Raw genomic sequence first — 19,977 nt, 5'->3', positions numbered from 1 at the left:
TTGCAAAGAGTCAGACACAACTGAGGGACTAAACTGAACTGATTTTTTATTGGACGACAATTGCTTTACAGTATTTTGTTGGTTTCTGTCATATATATCAACATGAATCAGCCTCAGGCACAGGTGTGTCCCCTCCCTCTTGAATGATCGTCTGAGATCACTGAATACATTAACTGAATTCTTTATCTTGAAGCCTCAGCACCCCTCACCCAAGGCTCCTTCTTACATTTCTAATACATATCACGGGTTTAGACACAGAGCCAACATTCATGCAATGTTTTTTGAATAACAAGTGAACAAATAAAAAGGCCTGCCTATGAAAAGACTCTACGTTTAAAACATTACAAGACAATCTCAAAAAAGAGCAAAGTTGGAGGACTTAAACCACCCAACTTCCTACAAAGCTACAGTAATCACGTCAGTCTGGCCTTGGCACAAAGACAAACAGGTCAGTGGAGCAGAACAGAGAACCTAGGAGAAGGTCCGCACTGACATGGTCCTTTGCCTTTCAACAAAGACACCAAAGTCAATGGAAAAATCAGAGTCCTTTCTCTAACAAAGGGCACTGGAATAAACTGTATTCGTATGTTGGAAGAAAAGAACGTCAACCTGCACCTTTCACCATTCACAAAAATTAGTGAGCTGGAGCAGGGACCACACATAAAAGCTAAATGCTTATAAAAGCTTCCAGAACAAAACATGACAATATCTTCATGACTTGTGGGCAGATAAGACAGAGAGGACTCCCCCGGTGGTAGAGACATAAGAATCTGCCTGCCAGTGTGGGGAACACGGGTTCGATCCCTGGTCTGGGAAGATCCCACAGGGGCACACATCTAAGCCCCTGCACCACAACTCCGGAAGCCCGCGTGCCCTGGAGTCCACGCTCCACAACAATCCCACACTCCAAGGCCACCACAAGTCCACACTCCAAGGCCACAACAAGCCCATACTTCGAGGCCACCACAAGGAGAAGCCCCTGCATTGCAATGGAGAGTAGCCCTCACTCTCTGCAACCAGCAAAGAAGCAACCAAGACCCCACGCAACCAAAAATAAAAAACAACTAATTAAAACAGACAGAGAAGGAACCATGCAAGAAAAACCTGATGAATCAGACTTCATCAAAACTAAACACGTCTCATCCTAAGATACCATGACTTATTATGAATTACTCTCTGCCTGTATGAATATGCTCACACTAAAATGTAAAAGAGAAAATCAGCAAAGATTAGCAAGGTGTTTTTTTTTTTTTTCCCAGCTGTCAATCTAAGTAAAATGTCACCTCAGCACTTCACTGTGCTCCAGTTCATCCCACAAGACAGCACATCACTCGTACCCTTGCCGACCAATCCAATTTGACATCACGATAACCACACAGCACAGGTCAAGGATTATTAGATGAGACTCACCTGTCTCAAGCCTCCTGAGAACAAAGTGTTGAGCACTGGACTGGATGAGATGTCTTCTTGCTTCAAAACAGGGCTCGTAGGGCGTCTGGGACTCTCTGGACTGAGAGGTTTCAGAATATCTGGTGTGCCGACCTGAAAAAACAAACACAAAATTAACAGGATAGTCGTCATCTCAGTTTGGTTTTGTTCAAATGTGATGACTTCAATGAGCACAGTGTATGTCGCTAATATGTAAACTTCCGGGTGCTGAATAAAAGGGCACGCTTCCATGTGGATAAACAAATACACACACACACACACACGCACACACACACACACACACACGGGGTCCCAAAGCAGACATCATTGAGCTTTGAGACATTCACGAACAGTGACGGATGGGTTACTTAAGGACTTGAGTGAGTGAGTGAAAGTCGCTCAGTCGTGTCTGACTCTTTGCAAGCCCATGGACTGTAGCCCACCAGGCTCCTCCGTCCATGGAGTTCTCTAGGCAAGAATACTGGAGTGGGTTGCTGTTCCCTTCTCCAGGGGATCTTCCTCACCCAGGGATCAAACCCAGGTCTCCCACATTGCAGGCAGATTCTTTACCATCTGAGCCACCAGGAAAGTACTTAAGGATTAGGACAAATCTTAAAGAAACTGAAGTTCATATTTGACCTTCACAATGACACAGACATTTAACCACATGAAATATAGTATTCAGCCTGTGAGGCAGAATTTCATCTCTGATATGCTCATTAAAAAGGGGGAAAAAATCAAAATATGTCTCTAAATTAAACAAAAATATTTCATAGTTGGGACTTCTATAATGTTTAAAGCTTGGCTTTCAAATATGGTAGCCACTAGTCACCAATCAATTAAATTCCAATCAATTAGAAACAAATCAGTTCAGCTTCTTGTTTGCACTAGACACATTTCCAGCGCTCAGGAACCACATGTGGCAGTGGCTAGAAAGTTCTGTCTGCAGGGGTCCCCAACCTCCAGGAGCTAATGCCTGATGATCTGAGGTGGAGCTGATGTGATAATAATAAAGAGACAGTAAATGTAATGTGCCTGAATCATCCTGAAACCATTCCCGACCCTCAATCCCCACCCTGGTCCGCAGAAAAACTGTCTTCCGTGAAGTCCGTCCCTGGGGCCAAAAAGCCTGGGGACCACTGTATCGGACAGTGATGGTACAGAACAAGGAGGGGAAACCTCTTCCTGGTTGAAAAGACAAAGTTTCCAAATTGAGACTTTAGACTGTGACCCTGGGTTGGAAGTTCAACTCGGAAATATAAACAGCTGCCCTACGGTCGTAATGTTCAGGAATGAAAAGCTAAGACTAGTATAGAAGAGACGAGAGACGTGACTGCCTCTATAACATTCATTCTTGCTCTCACTTCCCAGAACTCAACTCAATTCCATCAGACATTTCTTAAAGCAACACTGTGTTCAATGTGCCACTCTAAGTCCTGGGGGCAAGAGGAGGGAAAGGCTGAGAAGATGCTTTGTCTGTTCTCCAAGGACTTACTGTGTGCGTGTGTGGTCAGTCATGTCCAACTCTGTGACCCCATGGACTGTATAGCCTGCCTGGCTCCTCTGTCCATGGCATTTCCTGGGCAAGAAGACTGGAGTGGGTTGCCATTCCTTGCTCCAAGGGATCTTTCCGAGCCAGGGATCGAACCCGAGTCTCCTGAATCTCTTGCACTGGCAGGTGATTTCTTTACTGCTAAGCCACCTGGGAAGACCCCAGGGCTCACTAGCTCATCAGAGATACAAACCATTAAAATGGAGGCAGGAGCCAAGTGAATGGGATGAGAGGGAGGGCGAGTGTAGGAGGGGACCCTGGGGTGGTCTTCAGTGGGAGTGTGACCTGAGTGGGTACTGAAGGCTGGCTGGGGAGAGACCCAGAGTTAGGGTATCCCAGAATGAGGGGCTATCACGATGCTCAGGTGTGAAGCACGTTCCTGGACTTGCTCGAGCCCAAACTGCAGGGACCGAAGAGGCCAGGCAGAACCCTGGCCATGAGATCACACACGCCCAGTGATGTGTGAGGCCCTCCAGAGAACAGGCGGCTCAGGGGCACCAAAGGGTGGGCACAGGGCAGGAGACAGAGGGCTGGAGGAACCGGACACCCAAGGGGAGGATTTCAGAAATGAAGGTGTTCAAAAAGGAGACTAGAAGAGAAGGCTCACCTGAAACTAAAGAAACGCAGATTTAAAAAAACTGTCTATCAGCTTCCCATATGGTTCAGTGGGTAAAGAATCTGCCTGCAAGGCAGAGAAACAGGAAATGCAGGTTCAATCCCTGGGTCCGGAAGATCCCTTGGCAGAGGAAATGGCAACCCACCCCAGAATTCTTGCCTGGAAAATCCCATGGACAGAGGAGCCTGGCAGGCTACAGTCCATGGAGGTGCAGAGTCGGACACAATTGAGCCACTAACACACGAAATTAGCAATTATTAAAATGGCAAGTATAAAGTTTAGTGTTTGCAGGAGTGCTAGAAAACAGCTACACTGCTCCCAGGGTTCATGCAGACTGAGTCAACCCCAGAGGAAGGCAGTTCGGCAGCAGAAATTCACTTCTTGATGAACCTTGGCCCAGATACTTCCCAGAGAATTAAGCTCAAACTTAAAGGATAGAGACATAACTTGGAAGCAATCCTGACCTGATTTCTCCTCCCGACATCCTTTTAAGACACCGATTTTCTAGTTCTGTGTCTCAGCGTCACCCGCGGCAGAGGGCCGCTGGCGTCCCACACTTACAAAGGGCACCCACCGCATTGCCTCCTTACTGCTGGCGAGAGGCTCCTACATGTTCCAATGGAAGTGTGAGTGGAACTGTCGTGAGCTCACCAGCTAAGGCGTGTGTAATTGCAGCTTGACAAACATTCTATTTAAAGATGTGTTCTTTATATGCTGACCCCGTAATTATTTAGCATTTATAGATCATGCCATAATTACTAAGCACTTTATAAACATTCTGGCTAAATTTCTCTTTAAAACAGCCACAACCTCGAGCAATGTGGGGAGAGAGAATGCCTACAGAAAGTCCTAAGCGTGTCCTGCCAAGATTGTGGGAGTGAAATGGACACACTGGGGACAAAGGGTCTACCTGGTGGGGGCTCTCTGGACACACCCCTCCACCCCATTCTGCTGGCTTCTACCCGTGGGCACCGCCAGCCCTTCAGACTACCTTGCAGTCAGCCGGCAGTTCCCCCCAACAGCACGAGCAGCCGGGGAGGGTGATGTCACATTGCATCACTTCAGAAGGTCTACAGATAGACCTGGCAAAGCCTACAGATACCTGCCACACCCCAGCACCTGGTACGTGACATCAGAAGCGGGAACCGCGCAGGTCTGCAAATCTTGCTGGTGTCTCCTGGCAGGAATCATAGGAATGCTCTCGGGGGTAGCCTCCAATTGGCCCTGCCACTCCGATCACGTTACCCCCCTGGGCCATCCCTTGGTGTCCGAGTCCTCATCTTTAATGGGACAGTAACAGCCCAGGCGTCACAGGGGTTGTTTAAGGATTTAAAAAGTTCATTTGTCCTCCTTAGGTGGAGCATACGTTGAAGAGGTTAAGAGTGTGTAAGAGGCGGACGAACTTGGGGTGTATTCCCGGTTCCACCTTTCATGAGCCATGGCTATGAGACAAGGTGGTTAACCTTGCACTAAATTCAGGTTCTAGATCTTCATCATGGGAGCAGCAATATCTTTCCCAGGAATTTTGTAAGAATGAAATGTTATCAAGTATTGGGTTGGTCAAAAACTTCATTTGGATTTGTCCATAAGACCTGGACAAATTTGTTCCATTTGAACAAATCCAAATGAACTTTTTGACCAACCTGATAAATAACATACGCTCCATCTGCCCAGAACACAGTGTCACCTAAACGCATGCTGACCGTCTCTTCCACCTCGATTCAGGAACGAAAGTTTGGGTGCTGGAGAGCCGAAAGGAACACACGCTTGTTTGCACTTCGGAGTCTCAAAGACCTTCCAAATACATGTCACGCACTCTCCACGGCTTGCCCTTACAATGAGGCGGCAGACCACCTGCCAGTCCTCAGAAACACACCTGAGATCCTGCATCTCAGGCCCACGGCCAGATCTAGTGACTCCGAATCTGCATTTCAGCAAGACCCCCAAGTGACGTTAAAGTGGAGAATCAGCATTCAGCCTCCAAACCAAGACGGACTCTATCCCCACCATTTCTGGTTCTGTTGCCAGGGGTCTGTGACAATCTCCTTAAGCTTCCATAAATGTAAACAGGGTCATGTGAATACCCACCTCAGGGTGGCATGAGGGTAAAAGGGAAAGCTTTTAGCAAGAGCCTGGCACAGAGGAATACGTATGAGCAATCCAGATTTATGTTTAGATAACAGAGACTTTAAACTGCCACCTAAGTTATCTCGGGGGATCTTTGCAGGAACACTGTGTTGCTCTGGGAGGAACAGGTAATATCATCTTCATTCCCTGGGGGGATGAGGGGGGTGCTTTTGGATGCTCAGGAGGTCATGTGATGACCTGGTGAATAGAGGCAGAATTTAGCATCTTGAGAGTGCGTGCAAGTCCCAGCAGGAGGGTGAGGTTACCCTCACCCCTTTGCCTACAGAACAGTGTGTCTGGGGACACCCTCAACAGAGCCCAGTACTGCACAGAAGGGCACCTGTCCTGTTGAGCCAACTGGAGTTGTCACATCCACCCTGCAAACAGCCAGGTGGTGGTACCTGCCACGGCCAGGTTACCGCGGCCGGACCAGAACCCAGGTTTCCTGACTCTAAAGTCCGCTTTCCCTCACACTCCAGCGCATCTGCTTCTGGCTCGGTTAATCCTGGTGGGAAGAGTAATTCTTTCCCTACGGGCCTTTGTCAGGTACTATCTCTTCTGGTGGAGGTACCTGCAGAGTCCCCTCACGACTACAACGTTTATGATTTCAACAGTTTCAGAGATTAGGACAGATGTTAACCAGAGGTTGTTGGAAGCAGGACGTGCCAGCCTCTGGCCTGAGCAAGTGTATCCGCAGGCCAGGAATAAGTGGGCACACGGCAAGACTGCAGCTGAGCCTTTGTGCCTGGCGTGGCCTGGAAGCCTTAGGGGGCTGCGGGGGTCACATGGAAGCCTTTCCCTGGTTCTGAACCACGTTCCAAACTCAATACATCTGAATTTTAACCTTCATTTGGCCAGCACCCAACAGAGGGGTTTATAAGTGTTTTTTAGACTGTTTGATGTCTAGCTTTGAAATAAAAGGACAGAGAACTCTATAGAGAAGATAGGCAGGTGTTCAGGCGGCCGGGGATACCCTTGTGGTCACGTTGATGGCGGTGTCAGACTGGCTCCTCCTCTCCGGCCGGCCCTCACGCTGCCTGGGGACCGTCTCCGGGTGCTGCTTGTCAGAGGTCATGTCATTCTGGGACTTGGAGAGCTCTAGAAAAGAAATACAAGGAAGACAGGTGGGAGCACACAGCTTTGCTGAGACCTTTCTCCAGGATTTCCGCACCCCGAGCTCTGGGGCCCAGAGGAGAGTCCCTGACATCCCACTGGACGTGGGACCCCAGCACAGGATGGGGGGCTGGCTCCTGAATGGTGACCGTGTGTTCACAGGTCTCTGCAGGTAGGGCCACTGTGAAGGGGGTTCAAGCCCAACCTCCCCACCAGGTTACCCCCAATTTAGGCATTATACATCCCAAGTGTCTGGTTGTCCAAACACAAAGAAGACAGCTGAACAAACAACCTGGATTTTTAGGGGCTCCTTACAAAGATTTTACAATTAAATACTGCTTCTTGGGGTAGAAATAAGCCTTGGGGTATCCTTATAACCATTTCCATAAGCAAACCCTGAAAAGATGACTTAAAAATTTCTTTGCAATAAAGTAGTTTAGAATTAAGATGAGTAAAGAAAGGAAGGAAGGAGCCCCACATGGTAAGTGCCCCCTCAAAGGTGAGTGTGTCCTTTAAAAGGCTTCCTTTTCCCAGGAGAGCCTTGTCACTCTAACGTGGCCCTTGTCACTCTAACATGGACCTTGAAACCACTCAACAGAGATATAATACAGCTCACATATGTCATTTCATATTTTCTAGTGGCCACATTTTAAAAAGCAAAAAGAACCAGGCAAAGCTAATTGTAATACTGTATTTCATTTAATGCAACATACCCAATATATTAGAACTTCCCTGGGGGCTCAGATGGTAAAGCGTCTGCCTGCAGTGCGGGAGACCCGGGTTCAATCCCTGGGTTGGGAAGATCCCCTGGAGAAGGAAATGGCAACCCACTCCAGTCCCCTTGCCTGGAAAATCCCATGGACGTAGGAACCTGGTAGGCTATAGTCCATGGGGTCACAAAGAGTCGGACACGACTGAGTGACTTCACTTTCATTCAATGTACTGTGAGAATATATTATCGGTATTAAAATTATTAATGAAAAATTTCACTCTTGGTTCAATAGCAAGTCTCCTGAATCCGATGTGCTTTTTCCTCTGGCCACATTTCAAGAGCCACGTGAGGTCAGAGGCTCACGTGTTGGGCAGCGCCCCTTCAGAGCGCCCCTCTGTCTCGTGGCATGCCCCTCGTGCTGTTGACGAGTGTCTCCCGCGTGCGCCGGGCAGGGCTGAGTCGGTGCATTGCCTGTCCTCTAGGCGAGATCCCAGACGTGCCCACCCCCCCAACAAAGCCCCGGGGCTCCCCTGTCCCCCAGGATATGCCACAGTCGCTCCCCTCCGAGCAGTGCCATCCACGCCGCTGCCCAGTCTACCCGCTGGAAGCTTTGGGGCCTCCTGCTCTGCTGGCAGCTAGAAAGGTCCCAGCACACGCCGGGCCTTCAGAGCTGTTGCTGATGCAGACACGGGATGGGGGAAGGGCCCTGGCTTTCTCCAGGAGCCAGTGTGTGTGCCTGGCCTGCAGGGCGGTGCCAGAACCCCCAGAGAGGCAGCCACTTACTTTTCATGTGGGTGGTGACAGACAGAAACAAATTTTCCACGGACTTATTGAATCCTTTAAACTGCCCGAGTTCCTGCAACTAAAGCAGAGACAGAAAGAGAGAGAGTGAGACTTCTGTCTGATGAATGGCATTTGCCCCAGCAGGCTCCAGGCCACCAAGCCCCAAACGCCTGCATGGGTGGGCGAAGGTGTGTGTGGGTTCTCGGGGTTCATGCTGGTGTGTGCGCGTGTATCTGGGGCACAGGTCTCTAGGGAGGAGGGAGGAGCCTTCTTTATTCGGCGTCTCTCCTCTGAGTTTTGACAGCTGTCTTAAAGGAGGGGCAGTACCGTGTGGTTGTCGAAAAGCTAACAACTACCTCACAGAAATAAGCAGACACGTCATGGGCTCAAAGACTGCAGCGAACAAATTCTCACTTCTCTACCCTCCTTCTCTTATGTCCCTGACCCCAGCTCTGCCCAGAGAGGATGTCAACGTGGGCAGAATGCACGTGACACAAGGGAGGGGTGAGCAGACTGGAGCCAGGGGTCAGGTCCACCTCCCAGTGCAGAAGAGAGAGGAAAAAGGAAGAGAAAGAACAGAAATGAGACCACCTCCTCTGCAAGTCTCATCCATCCACCCGTCCATCCGTCCGTCTGTCCATCCATCCCAGTAATATGCCTTGAGCACATCTGTGCTCGAGTAACTTCAGATAAATTACTCTCAAGAAGGAAACCTCTCCCAAGGAGACAGTCGAACAGGATTCTGAAGGCCACTCAAGCTGGTTTTAGGAAAGGCAGAGGAACCAGAGATCAAATGGCCAACATCCGCTGGATCATCAAAAAAGCAAGAGAGTTCCAGAAAAACATCCATTTCTGCTTTATTGACTATGCCAAAGCCTTTGACTGTGTGGATCACAATAAACTGTGGAAAATTCTGAGAGAGATGGGAATACCAGACCACCTGATCTGCCTCTTGAAAAATCGGTATGCAGGTCAGGAAGCAACAGTCAGAACTGGACATGGAACAACAGGCTGGTTCCAAATAGGAAAAGGAGTACATCAAGGCTGTATATTGTCACCCTGCTTATTTAACTTCTGTGCAGAGTACATCATGAGAAATGCTAGGCTGGAAGAAGCACAAGCTGGAATCAAGATTGCCGGGAGAAATATCAATAACCTCAGATATGCAGATGACACCACCCTTATGGCAGAAAGTGAAGAGGAACTAAAAAGCCTCGTGATGAAAGTGAAAGTGGAGAGCGAAAAAGTTGGCTTAAAGCTCAACATTCAGAAAACGAAGATCATGGCATCTGGTCCCATCACTTCATGGGAAATAGATGGGGAAACAGTGGAAACAGTGTCAGACTTTATTTTTTGGGCTCCAAAATCACTGCAGATGGTGACTGCAGCCATGAAATTAAAAGACGCTTACTCCTTGGAAGAAAAGTTATGAGCAACCTAGATAGCATATTCAAAAGCAGAGACATTACTTTGCCAACAAAGGTCCATCTAGTCAAGGCTATGGTTTTTCCAGTGGTCATGTATGGATGTGAGAGTTGGACTGTGAAGAAAGCTGAGTGCCAAAGAATTGATGCTTTTGAACTGTGGTGTTGGAGAAGACTCCTGAGAGTCCCTTGGACTGCAAAGAGATCCGACCAGTCCATTCTAAAGGAGATCAGCCCTGGGTGTTCTTTGGAAGGAATGATGCTAAAGTTGAAGCTCTAGTACTTTGGCCACCTCATGCAAAGAGTTGACTCACTGGAAAAGACTGATGCTGGGAGGGATTGGGGGCAGGAGGAAAAGGGGACAACAGAGGATGAGATGGCTGGATGGCATCATGGACTCGATGGACATGGGTTTGGGTGAACTCCGGGAGCTGGTGATGGAGAGGGAGGCCTGGCGTGCTGCGATTTATGGGGTCACAAAGCGTCAGACACGACTGAGCGACTGAACTGAACTGAACTGGGGTCTCAGTCTGAAACTGGGAAAAGAATTCTCTCACCAGCAAACATGTATATCCTGTGCATAAATGGAGTTACTCCTTTTAATACGTAGAATAATAAATAATCAAGGCCACGTGTTCCCATGGCACTTGACAACTTCCACGTACCAGCACAGACATTACTGGGGTAATTTCTTACACCAGCAGTGGGAGGCGAGCCAGACAAGTGTGATTATTGCCGCCTCCCAGGTGGGAGCCCAGGTAAGTCCCCCAGAATCACACAGCTAACTGCTCTGGATGGAAAGGGTCCTGGCCTTCTTTACGCTAAGCACCTACAAACACTCAAAGACACGCACACCCACATTTCCACAGGTACTCCCCCATCTGTGAGTCACACGCCTGTGAATCAACCTGTATTTCCCTTTCCAACCCTCAAAGGCCCCTGACACACACGGAAGCCCGTCCATATCCCCACACTCAAGGGCACGGTGAGGGTATGAAGCAACAAACGGCAGCCGTGAAGAGAGGCGGATGTGGGATGCAGGCGGAAGACGCGTCCACTGACATGCGGGGCGTGCGGGAGCGTGGGGGTCGGGCCCACGGCCCCCAGCGGGGAGATGGGAACCCAGACCCCAGGCAGAGCCCAGCACCTCCAGCCTCCTACGGGGGCCCCCCTTCCCTCCGGGCCTCGGGACCCTCCAGGCGAGGCTGGATCGCTGTGCCGCGAGGCTCAGCCTCTCGGCCCCATCTCCTCCGCGTCCCTCCCCACCCCGACCCAGGGGCACCGCACGGGCGCATTACCCTGGCCGGGCCACCGCCACACTGGCTTTCGCTGAGAGGCGGTGGAGTGGGAGGAACCACGGAGATCTTGCTGCTGAGGGGAAACACAGGGATAAGAAACGGGTTGTGAGTATTACACGCATACAGCATTCACATTTGTCCTGTAATTCAAGTCCTCTGCCTTTCTGCAAAAAATACGCTTCCTCACTTTTTAGAAGAGGGCCCAGCAGCCTGCCTGGATCCACTCCGCCCTGATTCCTGGGGTCTGAACGTGGGAGACGCAGTCCTGTGTCCCAGGCCTGGGCACTGCACTGCAGCCGTGTGGTCACAAAACAGCTGGGGTGCTGGGCCCCGGCTCTGTGGCCTGGCTGCCCTGGCACCCGGACTCCACACATGGGTGCCATGTGGGCCTGAGCATCCTCTTAGTGGATAGCACCCAGCAGAATGCCCCAGATGTCATGGATATAAAAACCGACCATAAGAGGAATCATAAGTTTATGCTAAAAGAAGTTGGCAAGGGGACAGATGGAGTAAAACAATGAAAAATCCAGAAATTGGAAAGTCTCACCATAAAAACAAAACAAAACAAAAGCTGCTGGTGGAGACTTTTCAAGAGCACTTTAATAAATTCAGCATAGTTGGGTGTGTGAATTATTGCTCGTTTCATGATGGCTGGGAGTTTAGAATTTTGTTTATAAAGTTACTATCTCTCAGGCCATTATTCAAACCTACCAATGTTCATTCCACAAATGTTTCTAGTGTCAGGCACCGGGCAAGATGTTAGGGACATGAATGATTCATAAACGCAAGTGCTTGGTTTAGAATCTCATTGGTGCTGTGTGCTCAGGCATGTCTGACTCTTTGCCACGCCATGGACTGTAGCCCACCAGGTTGCTCTGTCCATGGAATTTTCCAGGCAAGAATACTGGAATGGGTTCATTTCCTTCTACAGGGGATCTTCCTGACTCAGGGACTGAACCCGAGTCTCTTTCATCTCCTGCAATGGCAGGCTGATTCTTTACCACTGAGCCACCCGGGAAGTCCTGAATCTCGTTGGACATGCCATCAAAAACAACATTTCGTTTCCCGAAAACCTACCCAAAATTTCAAGAAACAAAATGTCTTGTGAGAAAATCCTATGCTCGACCCTTTTAGCTTTTCATAAGAATGTGGAAATATCTCTGAATCTTCTCCAGGCACTTTTTATCATCTTTTTTTTTTTAAGTTACATTCCAAAGCAGTGACATCTGAAAGTCAGGAGACCTATACGTTCTTTGAGTGAGTCCTCTGTGCTCCAGCCCCGAGGGCACAGGACAGCCTGGCCTCTGACAGCACTCACCTCAGCTTCTGATAAGATTGCAAGAGCTTTGCTCCGGCTGTCTCGTGCTTGCCTGGAAGAGATATCGGTAGAGGTCATTTATTAGTAAGAATACAATGCAGATGATGGAAATACAGGATATAATACATTAAAATTATTATTTTCCTAACTGCATCTTATGATTAAAAAGCAAGAGACCATTTTGAGGCGTGCGCTGTTGCTCGCTCATATTCGACTCTTTGAAACCCCAGGCCCCTCTGTCCATGGAGTTTTTCAGGCAAGAATACTGGAGTGGGTTGCCATTTCCCCCTCCAGGGGATCTTCCTGATCCAGGGATCGAACCTGTGTCTCCATCTGCTTCTGAATTGGCAGGTGGATTCTTTACCACTGACCCACCTGGGACTCTGTACATTTTACCAAAAAATCATGAAACCGTACATTTAAGCAAATGAATTTTGTGTTACCTAAATTATATTCCGCCTAAAGCTGACGTTCCACACACACATACACCCACACACAGTATGAGACCATACTTGCTGGAAACGATTGCTTTTACTGAAAGTTGATGCTGAATTAGACTTTTAAATTCTGGATCATTTGAAAAACACTTCAAGCTTCTAAGCTTCCAGTTGTCCTCTGCAAACATTTCATAATGGAGTGACTATATTCCTTTAAACATTCTTTGTTACGGAGATTGAACTAATCTTTTAAAAAATGTAATCTACTTATTTCTAGTTATAGAGGCTAATAATTTCCTAAATAAGACTCCATCTGATATAGTACTCTTTTTGTTTCAAGGAAAGGGGATTTTATGATGTGCTGTACTAAGACCCCAAAAATAGCCCTCTCTAAGCCCACAGTCCTGTGAACACAATGTTTCCCAGCCCAATGCACAGGGTGAGGTCAGCTCACTGGCCCAGCCTGGAGACCAGAAGTGGATTCTCTCAGGGAAGTTCCCCAGCAGCCTCCAGAGTGCCCGGCACACAGCTGAGAACGGCCAGATGCGTGGTCCTGGGAGGTTAGAGCAGCTCCTGTGTTGTGCATTCGGAAGGCTTTCCTGTCGATGCAGTTCAGTCGCTCAGTCGTGTCCGACTCTTTGTGACCCCATGGACTGCAGCACGCCAGGCTTCCCTGTCCTTCACCATCTCCTGGAGTTTGCTCAAACTCATGTCCATTGAGTCAGTGATGCCATCCAACCATCTCATCCTCTGTCGTCCCCGTCTCCTCCCGCCTTCAATCTTTCCCAGCATCAGGGGCTTTTCCAATGACTCAGCTCTTCGCATCAGGTGGCCAAAGGATTGGAGCTTTAGCTTCAGTCCTTCCAATGACTATTCAGGACTGATTTCCTTTAGCACAGACTGGTTTGATCTCCTTGCAGTCCAAGGGACTCTCAAGAGTCTTCTCCAACACCACAGTTCAAAAGCATCAATTCTTTGGCCCTCAGCTTTCTCTGTGGTCCAACTCTCACATCTGTACATGACTACAGGAAAAACCATAGCTTTGACTAGGCAGACCGTTGTCGGCAAAGTGATGCCTCTGCTTTTTAATACACTGTCTGGGTTTGTCATAACTTTTCTTCAGAAGGTTATAAAGACTTAAGTATTTCATCATCTCCATAAGACAGGAGGAAGGGCAGCGGGGGCGGGGTAGTAAGACAATCAGGAATTACATGCCATCCAACCATCTTATCCTCTGTTGTGGGGTGGGGGGTGTGTTTGGGTGGGGGGCAAAGTACTCTGATATCAAGCCCCAAACCTTAAAACTGGGGATGGCTAACCCCCCAGCAGACCTGATCTGATCACCCCCCTCCCCCCAAGTCCATGGGATTCTCCAGGCAAGAATACTGGAGTGGGTAGCCATTCCCTTCTCCAGAGGATCTTCCCAACCCAGGGATCAAACCCAGGTCTTCTGCATTGCAGGCAGATTATTTACCGTGTGAGCTACAGGGACAATGCCCACTGCCAGTTAGGGGTCCTAACCTGGGGGGCTCAGGTGATGGGTGAGCCCTGAAATCACATTTCAAACCGTAAGGCCACCTGTCCATGTGCATTTTCTGGGGTTCACCGCGGTGCTCACCAGACTCTAACAGGAGTGAGCCTCTTCCCTGTCTGACTACAAAACAACCCTTTAAAAATAAAAAGGGCCTCACCCCGAAGGCTGAGCGCTAAACCAGTGGAGCCAGCTTGTAAAGAGTGAAGGCTCGCATCTGCAGGAGCCTCGGGGAAGAAGACAGGCTGGAATCTGAAGGAGCCACCCTGAGTGCACCGAGGGCCCCGTCACTGCGAAAGCAGAGAAAAGCAGGAGAAAGAGGGAGATTAGACAGAGACACTGCTCATCCAGCCTGTCCTGGGCCAGAGGCAGACTCCAAGGGAAGGGCAGTTCTGAGCCCTGGGGGTCAAGGGCCAGGGGGCGGGGACTGGTCACAGCTCAGCTGGCCCCTCGTCCTCCCAGTCGTGGCCTGTTGGGACTGCTGCCCAGAGGCACGACCACCAGGTGGCAGCCCCCCTCCCCAAAGCGATGCTCCTTCTCCCCACCACCTGCAACCCTCTAGCGGCTCCCTGCCGCCCACACCTGGGCCTCCATCCTGGGGGTCCACTCTCACACCAACCCTTAAGGAGGGTGCCCCATTGCCCTACTTACCCTGGGCGTTCTCCACTCACTCCCCTCGCTAATTGCCTTTCTACCCCAGGCCTGTACCTCCCTCCTAAACCTCAGCTTGGTCTCCCCATCACATTCCTAAATACCCTTTCTGAGCCCCGGGAGGCTGGGCCCACACACATGGCTTTATGCTGCCCCCTGCTGGCGGCACTGGGAACCACCACCCTAGGCATCGACACACCCTATCTGTAAAGTCCAAATGGCCAGTATTCCAGGCTCTGTACCTTCTCTGTCCCACCTGATCAACTGTGCGCTTGTGACTGCACCCATCGTGTTAAAGAGTGGGTGTGTCTGTGTTCTGATAATGGACGTTGAAATCTGAATTTCTTGTAATTTTTCAGTTCAGTTCAGTTGCTCAGTCATGTCTGACTCCTCGCAACCCTATGGACTGCAGCACACCAGGCCTCCACATCACCAACTCCCGGAGTTTACTCAAACTTGTGTCCATCGCGTTGGTGATGCGATCCAACCATCTCATCCTCTGTCATCCCCTTCTCCTCCTGCCTTCAATCTTTCCCAGTATCAGGGTCTTTTCAAATGAGTCAGTTCTTCACATCAGGTGGCCAAATTATTGGAGTTTCAGCTTCAGCATCAGTCCTTCCAATGAAGATTCCTTTAGGATGGACTGGTTTGATCTCCTTGCAATTCAAGGAACTCTCAAGAGACTTCTCCAACACCACAGTTCAAAAGCATCAATTCTTGGGGCTCAGCTTTCTTTATGGTCCAATTCTCACATCCAGCCATGACTACTGGAAAAACCATAGCTTTGACTAGACAGACCTTTGTTGGCAAAGTAATGTCTCTGCTTTTTAATATGCTGTCTAGGTTGCAATTTTTTATGTCTCGCAAAAGTTCTTCTTTTGATTTCTAACCATTAACATATGCAAAACTCATTCTCAGCTCATGGGAGTTACAAGAACGGGCAGAGGGACAGGCTTGGCCCAGGGGAGCCAGGGTGCCTCACGCTCTTTTTCCTCCAGGTGTTGGGGGGCAGCTCTCAGCAGGGAGCTAGTGAGCAATGCAGAGTCCCAGGCGCACCCCAAGCCCCACGGAGGCGCCCGGGGCGGTGAGGTTGAGGAGCAGCCCGGGGCTCTGTCCCTGCGTATCACCACTTCACTGGTTTTCTCTCTTCTACTCCTCAGTCATTTCTTACCAGGGGCTTTCCTTAAAAAGCACTCAACATTTATCTTTTGTTAACTTATTTTTTAATTCGCATAATGACTATGGGGAAATGCTCATGGAAAGATGCCCCCCGAGGTCTCCTGACTGGCAGGTTGAGGTCCCGCTCTGGCGGCCTCCTTAGGCTTTACCGAGAGCAGCTGTGGGTCCGGGTCCCAGGGTCCTAGGCTTCAGGCACATTCAGAAAGTCAGAGAGACATTTATTATCCTCGAAGCTGACTGTCTGCCAGGGGCTGTGTGGGACACTCTGACTGCATTTGCTGTGGGGCGTCACCAGGCGCCATCTCAACTCTGTAAGTGAAAACCTAGGCTCACGGGGACTGTGCTCTTGTTCACTTGCTCGGTCGTGTCCGACTCTTTGTGACCCCCATGGACTGCAGCACTCCAGGCTCCCCTGTCCTTCACTGTCTCCCAAAGTTTGCTCCAACTCATGTGCACTGAGTTGATGCCATCCAACCACCTCATCCTCTGTCGCCCCCTTCTCCTCCTGCCCCCAAAGCACAGCAGACTGCGTAATGGGCCCAACATTACAAATGACAAAAAGGCTGGCTTTCACGTGACAACTTGCCTACAAAGCCAGACACAGCAAAGTGAGGGCAGCGGGCCAGTGACCATATGAGGGGGTGGCCTTCTCTCTGCTCTAGCTCGTGTTTGAAATGTTCATAACAAAAAGCAAGGGCTTTTTCTGGGGGGAACCACCACACGTAAACCAACGACCAAGTCCCTGAAAATTCTTAATCCTGTCTGAATTTTATAAGTGGTTTGTACTTGTCATGCGTATCTTATCCTGCTTAAGAAACAAGGCCTGTGATTGCGGCGTCCAGCCTCCGGTGGGGCAGCGAGTGGCCAGCAGCGAGCGTTGCCAGCACCCGCCAGAGCTGCCTCTCCCCACTGCCCCTCACCCTCCAAAGCACGCTCCAGGTCCTGTCCTTGGCTTGCAGTTCCCAGCCTTCGCAGCTTCTTCAGCCAACACACAGAGCTGCTTTGGGTTGAGTTGCATCCCCAGAGAAAAGATACGCTGAAGCCCTCCCCCTAGGCAACTGTGAATGTGACCGCCCTTGGAGACAGGAGTCTTTGCAGATGGAGCTCAGGTGAGGTCATCCGGGTGGGTCCTGATCCAACATGACTGGTATCCTTGCAAAATGGGGACATGTGGACAGAGGGGCAGACACGCACAGAGGGAAGATGGGGTGAAGACGGCAGCACAACCACAGAGGCAGAGACTGGAGTAAGGCGTCTACAAGCCAGGGACACCGAGGACCGCCGGAGGGGCAGGGAGGGATTCTCCGGAAAGCCGGCAGAGGAAACGGGTACCTCGGAAACTTGGCTTTGGACTTTCAACCTCCAGAGCTGAGAGACGATACCTTTCTGCTGTTTCAAGCCACCTAGGTCACTGTACTTTGTTACAGCAGCTGGAGAGAGCCATCTGGGAGGTCCCGTGTGACACAGCACTCACCTCTCCTTGCCACCCGCTGCAGGTCTTGGTGAAACTGAACTTCCTAGAAGCCCCACCGCCACTGGACGGCACCACTTCACACCACTTCGTGCCTCCGCGTTCTGTCTCGTGGTTTATCTCTAGACCTGACTCACCAGGCTCGTCTCGCCGTGGTTGCCAGGCGCAGTTGCTTTAAAATTCCTCTGATGCCCTGTTAACTGCTGGCATACACATCTGTCTCCCCTGCTAGATGGTGAGCCCTTTGAGGACACGGGCCTCGTCAGTGTCGCCAGCACCAGAGGGCTTGCCAAGCAGAGGGGGTTTATAATAAATATTACAACAATAGTAACCAATGCTATTTTAGCAATAAGTGTGACCTCACTCGAGCTGTACCAAATACATATGAAACAAGGTCATTTTTTTCACCACTTGGCTTCCACATAATTTCGTCCATTCATTCACATTCGTTGTGTATAATACACATGGCTCTTTTCAGAGATAAGAGTCAGGGGACACAGCCTCTGCTCATAAGCAGGAACTTATGGAGCAGTAGGCATCCCCGTGAACCACAGGGCAGACCAGAGGCTTCTAGATCCAAAACCAGCCTGCGACTGGCACAGGGTGTCTGTGGCAAGTCATTACACATCTGTGTACCACTGGATATACGGCAACTACTTTTATATCCACTTCTCTAAAAAAAAAGGTGACGTTAGAAAGAGAAAAACAAGTATCATATATTAACACACTTATGTGAAATCTAGAAGAATGGTACAGATGAGCCTATTTGCAAAGCAGAAATAGAGGCATAAGACTAGAGAACAAAAGTACGGACACCAAGTGGGGAAAGGGGGGTGGGATGGATTGGAAATTGGCCTTGACATATATACACTGCTATGTACAGAACTGATGCCTTCAAACCGCGATGCTGGAGAAGACGCTCGAGAATCCCTGGACAGCAAGGAGATCAAACCAGTTTATCCTAAAGGAAGTCAACTGGATATTCACTGGAAGGACTGATGCCGAAGCTCCGATGCTTTGACCACCTGATTCAAAGAGCTGACTCACTGGGAAAGCTGTGAGTCAGGCCACCTTCTGCTTGAAGACTCTGTTCACTCCACAGCTATCTGAGTTCCGTGACTTTCCATAGTGCAGGGCTGCTGTGGGGCCTTACACTGTCGGAGAGGAGGTTAACGATCTTGTAAGAAGACTAAGCCGCACCAATCCTGTGATTCAAGGCCTGGGGCCCCTCAGCCAGCTATGACCATGTGATGGAGCTGGCTGACTGAGCTGTACTGGGGCATTGCAGAGAGTCTGCTCTCTGCACTCTTTCCCGGGGACCTCGGCACCCCAGAGAGGCATCAGGGTGGCAGTGTGTGGCATCTGCAGCAGGACCTGTGGTCCAGGGTGCTGGCTGGTGGGCAGCTGGTGTGCTTGGCCAGAGTCAAAATGGAGCCTGGTTCAAGGTGGGCATCCATTCTACAGGGTTTCTTATAAGCACCTGCCTTACCCCTATTCTTAAATCTTCTTTATACAGTTGCTCTGCAGTGTTGCACTAGTTTCTGCTGTACAGCAAGGCGAATCAGCTATATGTACACATGTATCCTCTCTTTTCGGATTTTCTTCCCATTTAGGGTATCACAGAGCATTGAGTAGAGTGCCCTGAGCAAGACGGTAGGTTCTCATCAGCTATCTGTTTTATACATTGTTGTTGCCATTTAGTCACTAAGTTGTGTCTGACTCTGTGACCCCATGGACTGCAGCATGCCAGGCCTCCCTGTCCTTCACCATCTCCTGGAGCTTGCTCAAACTCATGTCCATTGAGTTGATGAGGCCATCCAACCATCTCATCCTCTGTCGTCCCCTTCTCCTGCCTTCAATCTTTCCCAGCATCAAAGCAAAGCACAGGTAGGGGTTACTCACACAAAGCCTCCCTGGGAACTATGCAAATACACTCCATCAGGATGCTTTGTCTGCCCTAGGAGTTGGCTGTAATATATGGATTTTGTTAGAATAACACATTCTGCTGTGCCTAGGTGGCCCCCTTGCACAGTGCCCAACCTGCACAACTGTATGTGTCAGTCCGGAGGGCTGCTAGAAAAAGGTGACTAAAACCAGAGGCTGGGGCAGGGGGCAGTGTTAGACGATTTTAAGGTGTTTTAGGACTTTCATCTTTCATAGGAAAGAAAAGGTCCCTAGGACAATGCAGTTTTAAACAAATCTTTGGCTCACTTATGCAAAATGGAAAAAAATCTTTCCAAAAATTTGACCTAAAAATCCCTTAGAATGTGAAGAACCATGACATCCTGTCACAAATGGTTTCAGGGTTGGATTCCAGAGCCTTTGTAGGTATTGCTA

General features: G+C 49.6%; 1 protein-coding gene across 2 annotated transcripts in view; it reads right to left on the bottom strand.

Moving 5' to 3' along the window:
- The window catches only part of SYTL3 (synaptotagmin like 3), a 93,714-nt gene that overhangs the window by 25,614 nt on the left and 48,123 nt on the right, over window positions 1-19,977 (bottom strand). Inside the window, exons 5-9 of one of the 2 annotated variants that reach the window (XM_018053419.1) lie at window positions 12,372-12,423; window positions 11,054-11,126; window positions 8,332-8,410; window positions 6,697-6,821; window positions 1,411-1,542 (exon numbers count right to left, since the gene is read on the bottom strand). In XM_018053419.1, coding sequence (XP_017908908.1) covers window positions 1,411-1,542; window positions 6,697-6,821; window positions 8,332-8,410; window positions 11,054-11,126; window positions 12,372-12,423 — 461 coding nt within the window. The remainder of the gene's footprint in view (window positions 1-1,410; window positions 1,543-6,696; window positions 6,822-8,331; window positions 8,411-11,053; window positions 11,127-12,371; window positions 12,424-19,977) is intronic. The other variant, XM_018053420.1, reaches the window with a different exon arrangement.

This window comes from Capra hircus, chromosome 9 (assembly GCF_001704415.2).
Source record: "Capra hircus breed San Clemente chromosome 9, ASM170441v1, whole genome shotgun sequence".
Lineage (NCBI taxonomy): Eukaryota > Metazoa > Chordata > Mammalia > Artiodactyla > Bovidae > Capra > Capra hircus.
Note: the sequence above shows the minus strand (reverse complement) of the source record. Positions and strands in the feature narration are given on the sequence as shown.